The following is a 19,901-nucleotide window of genomic DNA, read 5'->3' on the forward strand; positions in this document are numbered from 1 at the left end:
AACAAGCAGGCCAGGGCCAAGAACCAACCATTTCAACTTTGAAATGGGATTCTGGGGACTGGTTTCATTGCGTGCGAGTCTTGGGAAGAAACTCAATGACAGTTTCTAGGGAGCACAGGTATCAGGGCCCACGTTCCTCACTTGAGCCTGACTTCTCGGACCTTACATGTGTTTCTACAGTGATATGTCAAGTCCCCAGAAAAGGGGAAGCCCCCAAGGTCCCCAGGCTGCAGCTGAGATGAAGAGGAGGATGGCAATTCTACAAAGCACACTCAAATACCCAGAAGAAGGGAGAGGATATGCTCCCCAGCTGCAGCTCTGAAGAATGTTTAGATCCAGGAGACAAAGCAGTAGGAAAGGTTTCCTCTACCAGTAAGTCAGTGACCTAAGCTAATTCATTGCATCCCTCTTCCTTCCTTTACCTGCTGAAGCTGTTTGATGCTGCTGTTATTGCCCATTTTCTCCAGGTGGGCTTTGAACGCCTGGATGCTGGCAGCACCGTCAGAAAAGCGGCGAACCGGGGAGAAGCGCTCAGTGGGGAGGTGCAGGGTGTTTGAGTCCTTGTAAACAGAGCTGAACACATGGGGAAGTGGGTTAGTGAGGCCAGCTGAAAAACAAACTCAGCTACAGCGACATTTCATTTACATCAGCTCTGCCAAGTTCTGCCTGCCCAGAAGTTCTGTTTCTGGGTGAGAAGTAAAGTGCCATTAGTTTATTCATCACCCGCATGGTACAGGGTTAGCAAGTCCATTTTGTGCTAGGGTAGGTACATTTTCTCTAAGATTTTGTCAGTCTGATTTATATCCTAACTAGATTATAACAGGGGCGGGCACCAGTCTGTAACTGGCCATACGACTTGGCCTGGCACTTGGTTCCACCGACCTGCAGAAACCATTCAACTGCTAAGAACTGAAAGGCGTTTCTCCATCTGAGAGCCTTTTTCATTCACCGTACTTCGGAGTTTACACAGTGACATTTTTGCTAAGCTGGAGCATTCCTATATTCCAGTGGGATGGGAATACTTTGTGCTATGAAAAATTGTTGCATGTTCATCTATCTGAATTGGGGAAGTAGGAGCCAGTCAGGAGTGCTGCTGCCTTCGACGAGGTGATTCTGCTGCTGAGAACAGTTGTCTCTCTATGGCAAGGCCTGGTCGCTAAAAGGAGACCCTAACAAGCACAGCTGGAGCTTGCCTGCTCAGTCTAATTCTAAAATACAGTCGGCCAGCACCTTAGGAATTCTAATTTAAACAAGCCCGGGAGCAGGACCAGCATAACCACCTCCCCCCGAGTCCTACCCCAGACGCTTTACTTGCAGGTACACCTAGAGAGAGACGTCACTGAGAGAAGAGCAATCCACGGGATTTCCAGGAAAGGAGGAAAACTGGAAAATACTCATTTGTGCATCAAAAGGGGCACCAGTAACCCTGACATCTGTGGGGAATGGAGGCTTCCCATTCGAATGCCAATAAAGCTTAGACCACCACCTAGCAGTAAGACCTGCCCTCTCTCAGCACACACACAGGCTTCCAGGATCTTCCATTTCCTAGACGACACATGCTGGTGAACCCATCAGACTGGTTTATTCCAAGCACTAACACACATCAGGCCTTGAAGATGAGGGAGTTTTAATCTGAACATGTTCTGCCAAATGTTGCATCTCATGTGACTACAGAGGGATGGACCTGGAGCGGGGGGGGGGGGGGGGAATGTCAAACAAGGAAGCTGCACTTGTAGGGGGCCCTCAAGACAAAACCAATAATGGCAAAACAAAAGTTTTAGAAACATTTCTAAGTCTCCAGTACGTGCAGATAAAAACAGCCGTGTCACAGCACCAGTGGATGGGGGTGGATAAGATTCACACCCCAAGGGTAGGAAAGACGCTGCTGACTACAAGAGCTGTCAGGTCTATCCTGCAGCCACTCAGACAGAGGAGAGGCTGGCATCCACGTTCAGAGAGGCACTAAACCCATTGTGGGGGGGGATGTGATGACTTTGTTTCCAGGAACAAACTTCCCTTTCAATCTGGGTTCCCATATATGAGTCAAACCCAAGCACACTCATCCTCAAGACTACATCTTTAAGAGTATTACAAAGCACTGCTCTCTCTCCACCCACAAAGCAAACACTAACACATGAGGACCCAGTTAGTTTTCTGCCCAGATGGGTTTAGCTTTGTACCAATTCATTCCATACAGAAAACGAGTGGACAACAATTTGGCTGCAGCAATGGTCTTTGTCTGTGAAAGGCCCTTAGGGAACAAGTCTTTAGAGCATTCCTGCTGATGGTTTGGTTGTAAAACAAACAGAAGATAATCGAGCTCCATATAGTAGTGCTTCAAACTGAATTACGTTAGACAGACAAATTGGTACTTTAAATATTTGAGGTATGCACAGAGTTCTCTGCTGAAGCCTGCTCTGAAAGACCAAACGGAATCTCCGCGGGAGACGCTACCCCTAGCAGGAGGAAAATTCTCATTCATGTTGTAACATTTCCAGGACGTCAGTTCCAGTTATTTTCACATATTCAGCCCTGCTTGGTAAAATGTATTTTAATTCATTACAATTTTAGATATGTTCCAGCTAAGGTTAGAGCTGGCTGGCTGTCACGTTCCCTTTCTGCCAGTCAGCAAGCCAAATCTGTCCGTCTGACCTTCCAACTCGGTAACGGGCAGCAGCAGCAAGCGAGGAACGTGAGCATTGTGCATCAGGTTCCCAAGCATGGTAGGGCGATGCACAGTAACGCTGCCCCTGGCTCTCCAGACTGGCTTTCTAGACTAACAATTGTTGAGACCTTTTTAAGTACAAACCAGTTTCAAACAGACTAAGTTAAACACCAGAATAAAAGCTGACAGCTGTTCAATAGCCAGTACTTTGTGGCTTTCTGCAGGTCTGTAGTCCCACAGGCTTACAGGCCTCTGCTGTGACATGTAAAATGCTCATCATTGTGAATCTGGAATGAGCCAATGCTCTCCTGTGCATGTGCAAACAGAGGAGCAGACACATGATGAGAGCTGAGAGCCAGTGGGGGCTGGGTAGGCTCATTCTAAAGAGCCTTACAACAATCTCTCAATGGCTTCATTTAAACCTCCATTCTGAAGTGACCCTGGAAGCAGGACATACATTATTTTCTGTTTATTTACTTTGCAACTGTTTTTCTTCTCTTCCTATAAAGCACTCGGTGACCCAAGAAATCTTACTCCTCCTCTCCTGCCTCCCTACAAGTTTTTCTACCCAGGAGTAACTCAGGGTTTATCTTTTGTCTTCCAGAGTTCCAGCGTGGCACCAATGCCGACTCAGTCTGCTCAGAGTTCACCTGATTACACCAGCGCTCGGCTCAGCAGGTATCTGGCTACAATAAAGAGTGCTTTCACAAGCTTGTCAGTGTGAGCTGGCTAGAGGATTTAACATGAGCACAAATCTGGTCTTCTCGGTAACTACTTTCTCAATTGTTCAGCAACTGAAATCAAAGAAATGAGCATGACAGTTTACACTTGTTACACCCTCTGCTTTGGGGTCGGGGTGCAGTTTTTAAGCTGTGTCTGTGGCAGTAGGGTCTCCAATTTGCTGCAGCATCAAAGGACTCTGTAGAAATAATAGTTCTCAAAGTCAGGAGGGCCCTTCCTCCAGAATTTTAGCTCACTTGGATCCAGTTTTGCAGCAGTTCCCTCAGTCACAAAAGTTATAATTGTTCTCCCGGAGATTAGAAACAACAAGACAAACAGGGAGCTTTGCACGGAGACTCTGCAGTGGAAACACACAACTCTGGTGCAGTGAGGTATCGAAACCTACGGATAGTTTACTCATGGTGCAGCCTTTCATACAGCATTCCACTACTGAATAGTCCATAGCAGATTTACTACTCACTACAGGGTTGAGCCTTCTAGTACATTAACAAAGCTTTCCACTAAACTGGATCGTTTAATCTTAATCCCAGCCCCGGGGCAAAGGCAGCCATCCTGGCAAATCATCTCCAGCCACAGAAGTGGGACTGGAGGGGAAGAGCCAACTGATCCCTGCCCGTGAGTGCACCATGCATTTAGCAGGTGAGGAGCCAATATCTGCTCAAAAATGAAGCATGTCCAACAGGGCCAGCCAGCTTCTGCTTTGGGGGTCTGCGGCTTTCTTCTTTTAACCCCTTTATGCCAAGCTGGATTTTTTCTGCACTCCATTCAGACGACATCTGAGCGGGTTCCCTGGCACAGAGCTGCCCGAACGGCCGGTGCCATTACTCACCGGTGCTGATCGGGTACCAGGTGTGGAGCCCAAGCCCGGGATCGAAAAGACTGCTGTCCTAGCTGCCTCTGCAAGTCTGGAGGGATTTCAGCTGTAGGGTTGGTCATTGCCAGAGTGTGCCTTTTTGACCTATTTGCCAAGTATCTGCAACAAGCAGGAGCATATTTTATAAATGGAAGAGACTGACGGGAATACTCCAAAAGAAGGGAGCAGAAGCAGATAATCCAGAGTAATTAGGAAAGAAAAATGCTCGCTGCAGTGCTCAGAGCCTGCTGTGAGTTGTAGAACACCCATGAAAGAGCAAACCGTACTGCCAATGTCTGTCAGATTAAAGGGATGTTAACTGCTTAGTGGAGGACTGAAGTCATAGCCAGCTTTATTCCAATGCCAACCTTGGTAAGAAACAGAATGACCATTCATCATCTCAGGAGAACAGACCTACTTCATCTCATGGGGAATTCTCAAGCACATTCATTTAGATCTAGTGACTAGTTAGTTTCTGTAGGGATTCTTTCTCCTAAAGTGGTGCTAGTCTGAAGGGTAATAGCACTGTCTGCCTTACATCATATGCACTATGCCCATGGGACTGTTTGCGTGAGTAATGCTTACAGCTCGGCACTGTGCAGACAGACGCTGTGCACGTTTCCCTGCGTGGCTCAGCCTGCGCACTTCAATCCTCACCTGCAACGTGCTCAGTCTGGAGTCTGAGCAGAGATCAGCACGCTGAATGGTCCCACATCAGATGATGGCATTTACGACATCGCTACCACCGCTGGAGATTAGGCTGCCCTTTGCACTGTGTGTGTGATCTAACCTGGATCTGAACGTAGGTTCAGAGAGAGGAACAGCGTGTGTGTAAAGTGCGCCATCTAGTCCCCACTCTTGGACACTTCGAGCAGAGCCTGGGAATCAGTGTATGGAGGCTGCACCAATGATGCCTAAAGCAAAAAGGGCAAGGGACAGTGAGGAGCTAATTCAGCCCATTCCCTTCCTGGAGCAGCAGCCCTCTGAGAGCTTCCACCTTCGGCTGTAGACAAGTTCAGGGCTGGGGTTTGGGGATTTTTAGCCCTATTGTTCCCTTTGTGTTTTTGTTGGATGCTAAGGCAGGAAGGGCCTGATTCAGTGAGATGGCAAAGGGTTCAGCTATCCTCGGATATTCTTCGCTCTTGGGCAAGCACCAGGACAGCTCTCTCAGGTGCTAGCAATGGTGGAAACACTGACAAGGTTTGAGGACAGAGTGGAATCAATGCCTGTACCTGGACTAACCCTCCCAGCATTGCTAACTCAGGTGAAGCTGCATTGGTGATGAGTTATGGCTACAAAGATTCCCGGCCCCCACAAAGCCAGAGGGTAAAATGGGGGTTACAAATACTTCCATTTGATTTCTTTTTAATGTCTGTAACTAAAACCTGTACAGTAGGGGAAACAGCGGCACTTAAAACTATGGCTCTGCAAAAAGCATTATCCATTGACACAAAAAGCAGCCAGTTAACAGAATGACGAGTACTTAGTGGTGTGGTGACTTGCCAAAATCTGAGCCATTAAATGTTTGAGATCCATTAGATGGAGACAGGGAGAGTTTCCCAAAGAGCTTCACAATTGTGGTTTGCTACAATCACTTTATTTCATGGCTCCAGGGAACAATCCAATCATGAACTGCAAGTGTTTGGCTGAAAAAAAAAGTTTTGCAAGCTCCGAAGAGATGTGATTGTGCCCTGGGCACGGGGAATGGAATGCACACTATTTCAAGGTCAGGCAACCTAAAGCAAACAAGGGCAAAAGTTGCTCTGCGGTCATTGCAGAGGGCATTCAAACCAGTGTTCTGAAAAGATAAATATTAGCTCCTGTCCCTGGTGTTAATCCTGTTTACTCTTCTGCTGGTGATTAGTGGCATGTCACAGCATAAGAGGGTGGGGAGATGGAGGGTTAATGTGCACCCATTAAGCACAGTTGAAGCCTGGTCCCGTCCAGCGGCTATGGAGAATGTGGCATAAGCACACACAAGAAGGATTTGGGGGTAATAGTTTCAAAAGTAGCTAAGCCCCATTTTCAAAGGTGACTTAGGTACCTCAGAAACTGCATCCCATGGACTTACAGTGAGACTTAGGTTCCTAAGTCCTGCACACATTTTTGGAAGTTTTACCCTTGGTCTCAAAACCTTACCTGCCAAGCCTGACTCTTGGAACCTTAAAGGATTCGGCTGAAAGCAGAGATTTTAAAATGTGGGCACTCTAAGCTTGGCCAGATGAGGACACATTGGCAATTTGCCAAGAGCCGCAGGGCTGCATCTTATTTGCCCCAAATGGAAAAGGCTGCAGGTATGTTCAGCTTTACAGTCTGAAGCAGTGGCCCATGGAGACTGCAGGTCCCAGCTTGCAACTTCTGCACAGATCTGAGCAGCGCCGTCACTGGAGAGTTCTGACGCCAAGAGACAATGTTCAGTATCGACTGAGGGCAAGACTTTGGTCACGACAGAGCATGGCATGCTGGGGCCTGCAGTGTCTGCGGGCCATGCCTCCATAATAAAGATGAGAATGACCATGGGTGGGACTGTATAGCTTCTTGGGCCACACTTTGGCTACCCAGAATGTGTAGACTCCTAGCCACTGGAAGCATAGAGCATTTTTTAATGTGTACCATGTTTGGCTGTTTTCTAAGGTCAAGTAGCCAAGGGAATCTTGGCACATGCCCTGGACAAGCCACTGTTGTACCCAAGTGTTCATCGCCATTAGAACCCTTCTGTTTTACAGCACTGAGACCAGTGGAGTTTACAAGGGATCTAGGAATATTATAGGGAATTAAATGGCTTTAGCAGCAACTCCCTCACTTCTATACCTGCCTGCTGCCCACCCGGCAGCTATTTGCATCCTTCTTGGAAGGACAATATCCATAAAAGTTGAGAAAGAGCCTGTTCTCGCCAAGGTCCTGCCCACCAGAACTGGGGAGAATCCATGGAACTTAATAAGGAGGATCATCTGCACCAGTTGCTTAGCAGAAAAACTAGCTAAACAAAAGCTACACTGGAAGTATTAGCAAGGACAGTGTTAGTGTTTTCGGTACATACTTTGGCTGGGGAGAGAAGTGAAGTTTCGGAGTCGATATTGGACCACCTCTCACATGTCGGAGCAGACTGTTTCAGGACCTACTGCTATGGCTAGAAGTCTAAATGACTACAGATACCCAAGTTTTTATCAAACTCACTTCAAGGCATCAGAGTTGGATGTTTACTGCAGGTCTTGGTCCAAAAGCTGCACAGATAAAATGAGACCACTTCCCCAGTCACTCAGCAGGGATGAGGGAGGGTGCAGTGTCTTAGCACTAACTATGCAGGTTAGTTTGCTTTGCATGCTGACACACCCTCAGCAAGGGAGTTTAGTGCTCAGAGAGATTCTGGATACCCTATTGTTCAAATAGCCTGCAGAATTTCAGGTGATGTCAGGTTGTTTTACTGAGTTATTCATTTGCCTGTTAGCGTCAGGTAGAGTAATTGCCTGGTGTAAACAGGCACCCATAAAGGAAAAGTTGAAACCTTCACCATAATCAACACCTGCAGCTTGGGATGAGGTTGATTAGTTGGGTTTTTTATAAATCAGCTTTAGGGCACCACAGGGTGAGCCTCTCCAGCAGCACAAGGGGAAAGGCCAACGGATGGGATGTTACCTCTGCACAGCTTCCTGATCCGGCTCCCCATCGGAGCTCTCCTCATCCACAGGGGTAACTGCTGGCACGGCCTGAGGAGAGAGGAAAGGGGAACCATGGGCTCCAGAAGGTGGCTTATTCAACACTATCTTGGGCTGCAGAAACCTGACTTTCTGGAAGAACATTTAAGTACCAGACATTTGGGGGCACTCAGAAACCTCCTCCAAAACACACCCTCACCATCGCACCCTTACATAGTGCAACCTATATAGGGGCAGCTTCTTGTGGTGCTAGCAGGAAATTCAGTAATACACATAACTCCAGGGGGAAGCACTGCCGACATTAACACCGGCAGATTTTCCTTTCTCTCATCAAATAAAGCAAGAGAGTTGCAAAGCAACCTTAGCAAGAGAGTTACAAACATCATGCTCCTCTCAGCACTTCTGAAGAGGAGAAATATTTCAATTACTACTACTAAATGAGAAATAAAAGGCCCATTCAGCATCAGCAAGTGACATTTCTCACAGCAGCAAGGTGACTGGCCTCTAGTGCTAGCAATTTTGTGCAGGTCATTAAGGGAAGGAGGAAGATACTCAACTGGACAGTGAAAATAACATTCATCTTTGAAAACATACAGCTATGCACCAGACACAGACACTTCCAATGGGAAGGAGACAATCAAATAGGGGGCTGGCTTGAGGAACATGTGTGCCCCCAACGGTCAGCACTACTCAGATAGGGGCTATAGCCAGACAGCCAGGCATGCCAATTCCAAAGGCGGGGCTCCCTGGCAGCGGTGTCACGAAGGAGGAGACCAAAAGCCAGACACTAAGCAAGCAGCAATGTCGAAGGATCTTGTGAGACAGGGAAGGGCTGCCGGGAAAGGAGAGGCGCTTGTGATGCACATGGTAACTGAAGGGCCAAAGCAGTTTAAGTGCCAGGAGCACAGGCATCGTGGGAGAGGGAGGCTACCAGCCCTTCTATACACTGCATTGAGGAGACGAGGCCAGTCACAGCATGGCCAGGAACTTGCTGATACTGGCAGTGAAGCCACCGTCTGTTTTAAAAGGATCCTTTGAATGCCGCTTCACCCTTTGCCTCTGGAGAGCAGGTAGGTAGAGAGGGCCAAGGGAAAGAGTGAGGAAACCCTCCCAAAAGGGAACATTATTGTAGGATGAACGTCCCTGAGGAAGGAAAGCAAAAGCAAATGGCAGGTGGCGAGTCCCTGCCAACGTTGGGAATCTGGCATTTCATTCCCTGTCCGCCCCCGCAGTTCTTTCGCACACGCCACTCCTCCCCGCTGCTTTCACTGCCAGCAAGAGGACAGGTTTGTAAACACGCCACCAACTCTGTTCTTCCTTTGCTACTTACTGGCGTCATAGTGACGAGTGGGGAAGGGCCTCGAGGACGCTTCAGCAGTTGTTGTGCGTGCAGCTGGATGTTGGCTCCACCGTCTGAAGCCCGCCGCCCCAGAGGGCCCATTCCATTCAACAACTGCAGAGTGGGGGGCTGCAGTAAGGACTGCTCCTAGGAAGAACACAGGGGAGTTATCACAGAATACTACTCCTCTAGTGCCTCCCGATGGAGGATCTCAGAACACTGTATAAATACCAAGGAAACAGCCTCACTGGCCTTGGGTGAGGGGAAGGATCTTCAACACCTTACTCCTGGGGAAACTGAGGCACAGAGTGGTGGAATGACCTGCCTGAACTCGGTCAGTGGCAGAGCTGGGAGTAGAACCCAGATCTTCCAACTTCCAGCCCTGAGTTTCAGCCACAAGGCAGGCTGGGCCTCTGGGTTTCACACACTTGGAAGCCAAGGACCACGGCGGGATCTGTTACTAAAATCACTGATCTCCCGTCCCCATCAAACGAGTTTCTGAATTTCAAATTGTGGGGTGTGTGTTTGTACTCAGAATGACACGAGGGACAATCCCAGGCGGTAAGCGACATCCAATAGAACTAAGGTCCAGGCTCAGCGATTAAATCCATCATGAAACCTATGGAGCAGACTCGGGGCGTCTCCAAGAGCACCAGCCTGTATCTCTGCGAGGCACTGGCTGCAGTTGTGGGGAACATACATAGCAGTCGGTACCTTGTACTCCAGCTGGCCAGTCGGCTGCAGGTTCTGCATAGGCAGCATATTGTGCATGAAGTTCATGTTTGGAGTCACCTGCAGGAACGGTGCCTGGGGAGTGACACGAGGGAAGCCTGGCAGGAGCTTCTGGAGATCTTCCATCACTTCCGTGCTGCGCAATCACATTCAGAAACATGGGCCTTAGCAATAACCCGAGCAAACCAACCTATATGCTTGCTACCGTCAGCTCTACTTCCCGCTGGCTTTCCCCGTGGATTTCTCCAGCTCAGGAGTGGGGCCTGCACCTTCAATGTAGCCAGTTCTTCCCTTAGGTTCTCAGAATTGGGATTTTCCAGCGCTAACCATTCACGTAAAATACAATTGCACTTGGCATCAGGACAGTCTCTAGACACTAAGACATTAAAAATAAAGTGGCTCATAGCTTTCCGACCTCCTTTGCCTCCCTGGCCAACACGGCCCCCAATTAAACAAAGCTAGCCAGAAATAGCAACTGATTCATTGGGGTAAGGAGGAAATTGTGTCCCTGCCTGAGAGGCCTGCCAAACAGGTCACTGGGAAAATGGATTTTTCAAGTGAAAAGACATGGATTTCTGCTATTCAAGTGGCACCCGATTCCCTTCCCCACCCAGCCAAGATCATGCTTTCAAGCAAGAATCCCACCCTGCCATTCCATTCACCGCAGAGCTAGATATGCCAGGAGCAGGAAAGCAAAGGGATTTCACTCCTAGATATTGAAGGGAGGGGGTTTTGACGTGTGTTTTTCCCATTAAGATATGAATCCATCATTTTAGCAGATTATATAAAACCTCTGACCTTTCAACAGGAGCAACCCAAAGGTGTAAGAGCTTCTTACAACCTCCAAATCAAAGCACTGTACCGTACCCAGGTGCCTCCAAGAGGCCATTAAAAGCCAGAGAAACATCATCCATGAATTCATAGAGAATGCCATGGGGGTGGAGAGGGACCCTTAAAAAGGCAGGAGTGGGTTCCTTTGCTCCCACGCAGGAGAAAGAGCCTGATACTAACCGTGGGTCTGCAACTCCAACAGTGTGCCTTCTCATTGAGAGATAGCGGACCAGGGCTTCAGGGGATGGCTCTTCCCCTTCGTCACTGTCCAAGTTCATTGTTCCATCAGTCTAGGATGGGGAAAAATACAAGAGGTTTTGAAATCAGGTGCCAGAAGCCCAGCGTGTCACTAAGAAAGGGTGCTCACAGGAGTCAGCAATGGAAAGCAACTTGCCTCTATGATCTGGTTCTCAGGGTTGATGAGCTGGACTTGTGGCACATTGATACTCACGGGGTTGCCTGCCTGTTCCGCCTGCAAAGCAGAAGGAATCAAAACCATGAACTGGGGGGTTTCTTTTCCATTTTAAAGCCTGCAGCAAAGTCCTTCAGGTTGTGACTCTTCCTACTGGTCAGCCACTAACAGCCCAGGTAGCCCAGTGCTCTTCACGGGGGGATCGCCTTCTTCCAAACACATTAGCCACTTGCAGAAGGGATCCCAACTCCACGTTCAACTACATCTTCCTCCACCTCTCCCACCCATGCTCCCTTCTCAGACTCCTGCTACTGAAACTCAGTTGCATTCCCAGATGCTGCACAGCAGAAATTGGAGCATTTTCATGAAAAGCAAAACAGGGTTAGGCTCCAGCAGCACGTTGGTACAGCCACTTGGGGATGAGGGGGGAGATCCAGGAGCCAGTTCTAAACTGTTCTTTTCAGCCCACCCCCAGGAGCTCCTCTCTCTACTCCCTGCATCTCGACTCCGCAGCTTGTGCGCCCCTTCTCACAGCCTGACCTCTGTTAAAGCAAAAGTCTGCTCCTCAGCAGCTCCTGCTGCCAATGGAAACAGCTTCCTCACACCAATCCCAGGTCACGGACTCTGCGCTGCTTAACCCAGAACATCCCCCTCTCCGCCCTTTGGCTGTACGGACGTCTGCCACTGCATTACAAGGTAACTAGGTACAGTGGGGTGGGGCAGGCTTTGGATGAAAGACACTAGACTGAATTAAGTTGCAGTCTCATGGCCAGAAAGTTGCAAACCGCAAGAGTACAGTAACATTGACACACACGAAAACCTACCACTCAGGCAAAGACTTTTCTCATCTCTCCTTACCAGGGTGAGGACGTTCACGAAGGAACTCAAGTTATTTTACTTACCCAGCTAAACAAACAAGCTCTGACCAAGTTGAGCTTTGTAAAGCTGGGGGAAGTAATGACTAACCCTGCAGCGATGAAACGACCCCATCTATGTGGAACCCACCTGGATGTTAGCTGGTGTGGGGAAGGCCATGGTCCGTGGCACACTGGGAGGTGCTGTAATGCGCAGATTCTTGTGTCTCTTTAATCGGTCGCACAGCAGGCTATAGATTGCACTGTAGTGATCATAGGCATCTGTCCTTAGTGACTAGCAAGGGAAGGATAAGAAGAGATCAATTTTTTTGTTCTAGTAATGAAAATAAATCCCCTCCCCGCCCAGACCCACTCTGCAGAAGAAAGTGTTAATTGGCAGGTGTGATCAGCCACCAACATGACATTTACCAGCTGCAGGCGACAGCCCAGTAACAGAGGCACTTGCAAGCTGGTTGGAGTTACCTGTAGCGTGCGCTCTTTGTCCAGCCCCATCTCCACCATTGCTAAGAGCACGTCTTCATTCAGTGGTTCCATCTGCCTTTCAATCTTCAGGTGCTGACATTCTGCTATTAACTGCAAGGGCACAGAAAGATGGTCAGTGCTCAGCACCCCAGGGGCGGCAAATGTTCACTAGGTGGAGCACACCATTAACCACCAGTGCCACAAGCCTACAGCTGGAGCGCCCGCGACCCACGCTGCAGCTCGGCACAGTATCTAAACACTGAGGGTACAGTGGCCTGCCTGGGCAAAGCAGGAGCAGAAACAGCATCTCACTTCACACTAGCATGTGATCTTGGGGGCCAGCTATGTCCCATAGCCAATGTGACTGGAACCAGGATCCCAGTGGCCTGGAGATACTGAGACGAAGAGAAAGATGTAAGATGATGAACGATCTAGAGCCCAAGAGAGGAGAGGGCACTAAGACAAGGACGACAGCGAGTAAGCTGCATGGCCCAGGGGGGAGAAAGAAATACCAGCATACTTGCACTTGGGAATTGTGAACTCTTAACACAGGACATTCATTTGGTTTTGAGCCGCTCTAATGGTCTCCAATGTGCACACAGGGCCAGTACTCAGCCCTCCTCCCTAAAGCGCGCCTACTGGACTCCTCACACCCTTTCTGCCTGCTCACCCTGTCAAACTCTGCATCAGCTTCCCCAAGCTTCATCCACTTGTGTTTGCAGATCTGTTCCATTGACAGTCGCTTACTTGGGTCCAGCACCAGCATGTGGCGGATCAAGTGCTCACATTCTGCAAGAGAGCAACAAGAAAATGAGTAATTCAGTAGCAAAGGGCAACACCTCCCCAAGGACACAGCTTTACACTGTGTCGGGAACAAGGGTAGATTTTCAAAGTAACAAACACACTACTCCGTCTACAGGGTCATTGACAAACATGCCTTGTGTCAGGCCTGATTCAGTCTTGGACACAAGTGTGGGATTAAATTCCAGACATTTGTTGTCTGAGTTCAGCATCTACAAGGACTAGGCACACGCTCCGCCCAAAGCAAAATTAAAACAAGATCTCCAGCTCAGCATAGTTAAAGGGACCCCATATGCGGCACTGTGCAACAATAGCCCTCAGCTGACCAGAAGTTAGTGACTGCAAGAGGTTTTGCAAGGCACAAGGGCAGGAAGACCCCAACTCCCAAGGGTCATCAATGGCTTCTGCCACTCAAGAGCATTGGTTTTCTTTTCCTTAGGGTGATGTGCAAGACAATGTTGGTGCAGACCCTGGGTTAGTACAGCAAAAATCAACTTTCGAAGTCTGTGGTAACATTTTCATTGGATTTCGGTTTTGCAGAAGCTTGCTTTGAAAGCATTGATATTTGGGGCCAAATCTGTCGGTCTGTAGATCTTTAGACCTGAAGAGCTCTGTGTAAGCGCAAAAGCTTGTGTCTCTCACTAACAAACAGTTGGTCCAATTATCTCACCACCTTGTCTCTCAAATATCCTGAGACCACCCGGCTACACCACCACTGCATATATACCTTTAATTCAGTATACTTCCCCCCTATAAACCACCCAATACCAAAGTCCAGTTTTTGAATGAAATACGAACTCACTCTTTCATCCAACAAGCAACCATCAGAATCAACCCTGTGATGTTTGTTACAGCCTGTAGGTGGCACACGTCTACTCTCCACCTACTTGTTTACTCTGGCAATGCAATACGGCCCATATTTCAGGGTTGAAGGGCAAACCACAATCACCATCTAACAGGCTGCCAAGGCAGGATTACCAAATGCAGGCTTAATGCAGGAAAACACATTTCCCCAACTTCCTTACAATAACAAGCACCACCACCACACCTGACCTAAGCTTACACCATGTAAACTGATGACAAGTTCAACCTGAAGCCAGAGAAAGTGTCTTATTTTCAAATTAAATTTTCCATTAAAGCATGCTATAAAATATGAGCTGGAGTCTCCCCCAATAAAGATGGAGGCTTGTCTGTAGATAACAAATTATACATTTTCATGAACATTATTTTTCCTATTTACAACACAAGAATCTCTTTAAAAAAAACAACGAACACAGTATAAAATTAAGATGCAAATTCACAGTGCAGATGTTTTAAAAAAAAAACTATCAAACTGGTTCAATAAATTAAGCGGCAATTTAGATGTAAAGGAATAAAACACAAGTTGTTCCTTTCACATCAGGCCTAGCCATAAGCTGCTTAGTTTTCAAATACTGAATCTTTCTTATCTCAGCCATTAAAAATGCCCAAGCACCACACTGAATTCCCCTTGTGCAGCCACTGCCAACTGCAGCAGCTACCGCTCACACCACTTATCTAGCTCGCACATTATGCCAGCTGAGCCTTCAGAGCAAGAAAAACCTCAATGTATTTCAGTGAAAGAAGATACACAGGGATCATTTTCAATGGAGAATGCAAGGCACAGCCCTTCGACAGCAGAAGTATGAAGTTATGAATGAATCCGGGGGTGGAAGGGCGTGGTGTTACTGTGTCTCATCCCTAAGTGAGGAGCATTGTGGCTGTCCCAGAGGTTGGACCGATCTAGGAGTGCTTTAGATGCTCTACACATTTTAGTACAACATTTCTGCCTCAGTGGAAGTATTCAATTTCTTTCACTGAAGTCTCAAGGACTCAGGATGGAAGCATAGCAGTTTACAGCTAAGCCAAGTGACTGCACATCACAGGGCACGTACAGGGCAAGGAGTGATCAGCACATCAGGAGATAAGGTGGGTTTTCATGTGGCTGATGCATGCCAGTTGTCACATGGTACCCAAACCAGTTTGCCTAGGGGTCTGTTCCCAAGTCTGCTACTGACTCTGCCTAGGCAAGTCACCACAGCTGTCTGGGCCTATCTCCTCATGTGTAAAATGGAGAGGACATCCCCTCCTTTGTAAAGCACTTTGTGAGGAAGACTGCTATTGAAATGCTAGGAATTACTGATATATTACCATTGTTCTAAGAATCCCTAAGGCACACAGAGCTTCTACAGCTTGTGAGCACAATGGAGGGGGACAGGAAAGGACAGGAGGAGCCTTACTTCTGCATTTGGACAACATACAAGTGCAAGAGGACATTCAATGAAGATGAAAAACAAGCAATTTAAAACTGATAAAATAATGTTTTACAGAATCCATAATTAACCTGTGGAATTCTCTGCCTCGAGGTGTCAAAGCTGAGGATCTTGGGATGATTTACAATAAAGGATTAGGCATTTATAAGGACAATGGGAACACCTGGGATAAGAGAGAACATTTTTTTAAAGGGAAATAAACCCACATTCCTTAGGGCCTGAGCCACTGTATAACGAAGGTTAGGAAAAAGCTGCCTCTGTGGGCAAGTTATTCCATAACTGCCCCCTTGGGAGTTTCTTGCACCATCTTTAAAATCAGCTGGTGCTAGTCACTGTTCGATACAGGATGCTAGAAGGGATGGACCGCTTGTCTGATCTAGTCTTGCAAGTCCGGTTCCCATGATACACTTTTTACAGCTTTAGTGGGTTTAAAGAGAATTTGTATCTGAATGGGGCTTTGTTGGACACGAAACGAATGAAACTGAAGAGCAGCCAAGGGCAGCGCCGTCACCACTGCCATCCGCATTACAAGACCTTGCAAATACAGCCATCATGGGACTGTTCCAAGGAGAACTCCTAGGACTCCTAAAGCAAGGCACCGAGGAGAGGCAGAGGGTGAAATTAACTCTCTTTAAACCCTTCATTGTCAAACTAATAGGAGACAGCTGGTGTGGCTGAACTGTCGCTTCAAGTGTTGCAGGCTGAGGGCAGAGAATGCCATGAATTCTTCATGGTCACATGAAGTTGCACAGTGCTTAGCAAAAGCACAAGGCCCTTGTTAACCAGGAGGCTCAGAAGGGATCTGCTGGAGAGAGAGAAACCAGGGCAGTTTAAGCACCTGTAAAGCAATCCTAGCTACACACAGCTCTTCAGCCACTTCTGTTCTCCTACTCCTGGAGCTGCTCAACATGCCTTTTCAAATGGCTCAGCCCACCCCTCCAGGCATTCCCGCCCTCCCCCTTTCTGCAATGTGTCACTCATGAGCTAAGACTTCAAAGACTGCCTCAGTCTGGAGAAAGCCCAGAAGGAAGAGGAAATAAAGCTTCTATTAAATCTCTAGAACATCTGCTTCTGGCAAAGGGGTTTATTTTTCATGAAACAAAAACACTGAAATAACATTAAGGCTCTAACTTAAATCAACCAGAGCACGGACATGTAGTTAAGGGTGCCACTCTGTCCCTTCCTCGCCCAGCTGTGCACTGCAAAGATCTCAGACCATCAGATGCTCCTACATCTGACATAAAAGTGGCTTTGCACTTTCTTTTATGCCACTCCCTATGCAAGAGCCAGGTTTCTTTCCCAAATCCACATCTTTGGTGAACCCTCCCTACAGAGGTCCCTTGACTGACTAGCTCTCCATGGCATCTTGCCTTGGCAGTGATATCCCATGCATCATTCCTGGATTAGACTAATTTCTCTGCCTTCCCTTGTTTTTGTGACGTACCATGTAAGTGGGCCACAAGGAATAACTGAAGAAGTCATTGATTAGTACATGCCAAGGAATCAAGAGATTGTGTGTGGTTGGGTGGGGTGGGGGATATAAACAGCAGTGACATTTAGAATTCACTGGCTTATCTTTGGTTTGGTGGCAGTTAAGCTCTGGAAACTCAAAGCTTCAGGCTGGAAAGCCTCAGATTTAGTATGCAAGCTAAACTGTATGGGACACTGAGACCAGACAGGCTTCTTGTGACTCTCCATCCTGCAGAGATATTGCACCAGAACAGTGTAAAAGCAAAAAAAAAGTAAAAACTCAGTTTTTCTCTGACAACAGGGAGAAGGGTCTTTTGTTTAAGAGAATTAATGAGAAAGCCATTCACATAGAGCTAAGATCAACGGCTTCCCTGCCTCCAGCCACAGGCTCTTCAGAGCACAACTCCAGTGTATTATGGCTTAAGAGCCTAGCAGAAAACTTCTTTAGGAAACCAACCTAAACAAAGGAAGGTACCATAATCATCTGTGGCTGTTGGATTAACCCAGGGACTCTGACTTCCCAAAGGGGGTGCTGTGCTCCTGTACTCTGCCACAATTACTTTGGATCTGACAGCTGCTATCTTGACATTGGAAAGTTGCAAGCCACACCACTTTGCAAAACTGGCTTGGGAGAGAGATCACAATATATTAGGAGACAGATATTAAATGCTGTGCCAATTAATCCCCCTCATCATCTAGCCTGAAGCCCTGAAAGGAATTGAACTAGGCCCAGCACATCGAAGATGGGCCTTTTGGCTGGCTTCTGTTTCAGTCTCTAACACACAGCTCTGTTCTTGATTAACTGAACTCAGGGCTGAGTGGTGTCTCCAGACATAGAATCATAGAATACCAGGGTTGGAAGAGACCTCAGGAGGTATCTAGTCCAACCCCCTGCTCAAAGCAGGACCAACCCCAACTAAATCATCCCAGCCAGGGCTTTGTCAAGCCAGGCCTTAGCAGTTTTAGCAAGCAGCTTTAGCAGTAGCCGTGCATGCTGCATTCGCCAAACATTACAAATGATGCTACTTGCAGCCCCAGTGATAAAATGTTTATGTTGTGTTGCTTGTAGTTAAGTCACAATGAAGTCTAATCAATAATGATTCAGCCATACTGTCCACTGGAGATCTCTATTCTCTCTGGCAGCGCAATTATTCACTGAAAATTAATTTTCCTTTAGTTAAACACGTGCCCTTTAATGTTGCAACTACAAGGTGGATGATCTGCTCTTAGAGACTGAGTACAGTACCATGCTGTGCCTTCGCAATCAGATGGTTTGTGTGCGCACACAAGTATATCAAGAAGGCTGGTCTGAGACAGGCACAGTGCCGGCAGGAACTGGGAAAGCTTCCCCCGCCACAACTCTGCCAATCCATTTTGATCCGGCACTAAAGCAGCCCCTGCTGGGCTTATTCCTACCCACACACAGACCTGCAGTCCAGCCCAGGGTGTCCCTCCTCTGGTGCACCTTCCACCTCTCCCAGCCCTGCCCTGCAGCTGGTCTGCTATTCCTGAGCGTCTCTCCTAAATTCTGACAGTGCTCCTGAGTCTGGATTTGCAGCACCCGCTGCTATTCCGGGCTTAACCCTCTTTGTGCCGTCACTGTGAATTATGCCTCGCAATGAGATGTTTTGGAAAAATGGGGAACTCTGATGAGATCAGCAAACCTCCCTCAATTGGAATCTAAGTCAGGGTTTGGACCCAGGTCTCCAGAAGTGATAGACGACATCATTGCGTTGCTAAAATCAGCCCAACCAAAACGCAGACATTAAATTCCACTTTTCCTCCTGGGGAGCAAAGCAATATGAAACCACATGCCCTGGTCCCCCAGTCCAGCCCCCTTTTTAGGCAGATCTGTTGATGGGAACTGCCTAGCACAGTGGCTATGAAAGAGCGCTTAGCCTGAGAGCCGCTTATAACGAACGTTGGTTTCAATAAACTCCAAAAAGTCTAAAGCGAAGTGAAACATTTGGATTGACGTGAAGGGGCTTTGGTAACATGCCTTCCCACAGCACACATGTAAAAATGGATGCTGCTTTCCTGGAAACTGAAGCAGTTATGTAAAGCTAGTGACCTGTATAAAACCTTCCCCCATGTTCCCGAATGAGAGAGGCTAGGGAATTGCATCATCATCATCTTCTGAAGAGCCAGGACCACAGCGAAGTTATCTATCCACCTATGCTACAATAGCAAAGAATCATGAAGCAACAGACTAGAAGAAGCAACATGCTTCTCCTCCTCAGTTGTACTCCCTACAGCAGCATTTCAGTGTGGTCGCACAAGGACACTGAAAGCCTCACCAGCACCGGAGCATTAGCTAAGGCACATGTAAGTTACAGGAGATGCTGAACACTTCACTTTACATCCCCTCCTTCTTTTCACTACTTAAGTCAAACAGTTTTCTATGCTGCTCTTATGCCCCTAAGGCGACTGTCCTGACCTCTGCAGTGTCTAGCGCATTCTAGTGGAACTAAACGGAGAGCAATTAGTGGTTTTTTTAAGAATTTCCTCTCCCGTTCTGGCTAGCTGCGTGAGTCTAGCATTCCCTTTCCCTGCCCCTTACACTAAACCCAGGTGGCCCAAGAACTGCCCGAGATTTAACTAACTGTGATGAAGGCTGCAGCCTTCTGAAAGGGTACGCCTGCTTCATTTCCAGCCAATTTGTCAGCTCTCTCTTGTTCACAGATAGGGCTGAATGGATGTTCGTCTCTCAATGCCCATAACACAGCTCAGAACTACAGGATTAATGTCCAAGGCAAGGTGACTCGCTTTACCT

The 19,901-nt window shown here is 47.7% G+C and overlaps 1 protein-coding gene across 6 annotated transcripts in view; it reads right to left on the bottom strand.

Annotated features, from left to right (window-relative positions):
- SIK3 (SIK family kinase 3) overlaps window positions 1-19,901 on the bottom strand; it is a 67,452-nt gene that overhangs the window by 14,964 nt on the left and 32,587 nt on the right. For 5 of the 6 annotated variants that reach the window (XR_003370104.2, XM_029912911.1, XM_026657871.1 and 2 more), the window contains exons 6-15: window positions 13,237-13,355; window positions 12,567-12,677; window positions 12,235-12,378; window positions 11,212-11,289; window positions 10,998-11,107; window positions 9,969-10,122; window positions 9,246-9,401; window positions 7,896-7,966; window positions 4,236-4,379; window positions 423-573 (exon numbers count right to left, since the gene is read on the bottom strand). Coding sequence is in view for 5 of the 6 variants with exons in the window: in XM_029912911.1 (XP_029768771.1) it covers window positions 423-573; window positions 4,236-4,379; window positions 7,896-7,966; window positions 9,246-9,401; window positions 9,969-10,122; window positions 10,998-11,107; window positions 11,212-11,289; window positions 12,235-12,378; window positions 12,567-12,677; window positions 13,237-13,355 (1,238 nt within the window). In the remaining variant the exon portion in view is untranslated. The remainder of the gene's footprint in view (window positions 1-422; window positions 574-4,235; window positions 4,380-7,895; window positions 7,967-9,245; window positions 9,402-9,968; window positions 10,123-10,997; window positions 11,108-11,211; window positions 11,290-12,234; window positions 12,379-12,566; window positions 12,678-13,236; window positions 13,356-19,901) is intronic. The other variant, XM_026657873.1, reaches the window with a different exon arrangement.

This window comes from Terrapene carolina, unplaced genomic scaffold, assembly GCF_002925995.2.
Source record: "Terrapene carolina triunguis isolate 2854851 unplaced genomic scaffold, T_m_triunguis-2.0 Scaffold374, whole genome shotgun sequence".
NCBI lineage: Eukaryota > Metazoa > Chordata > Testudines > Emydidae > Terrapene > Terrapene triunguis.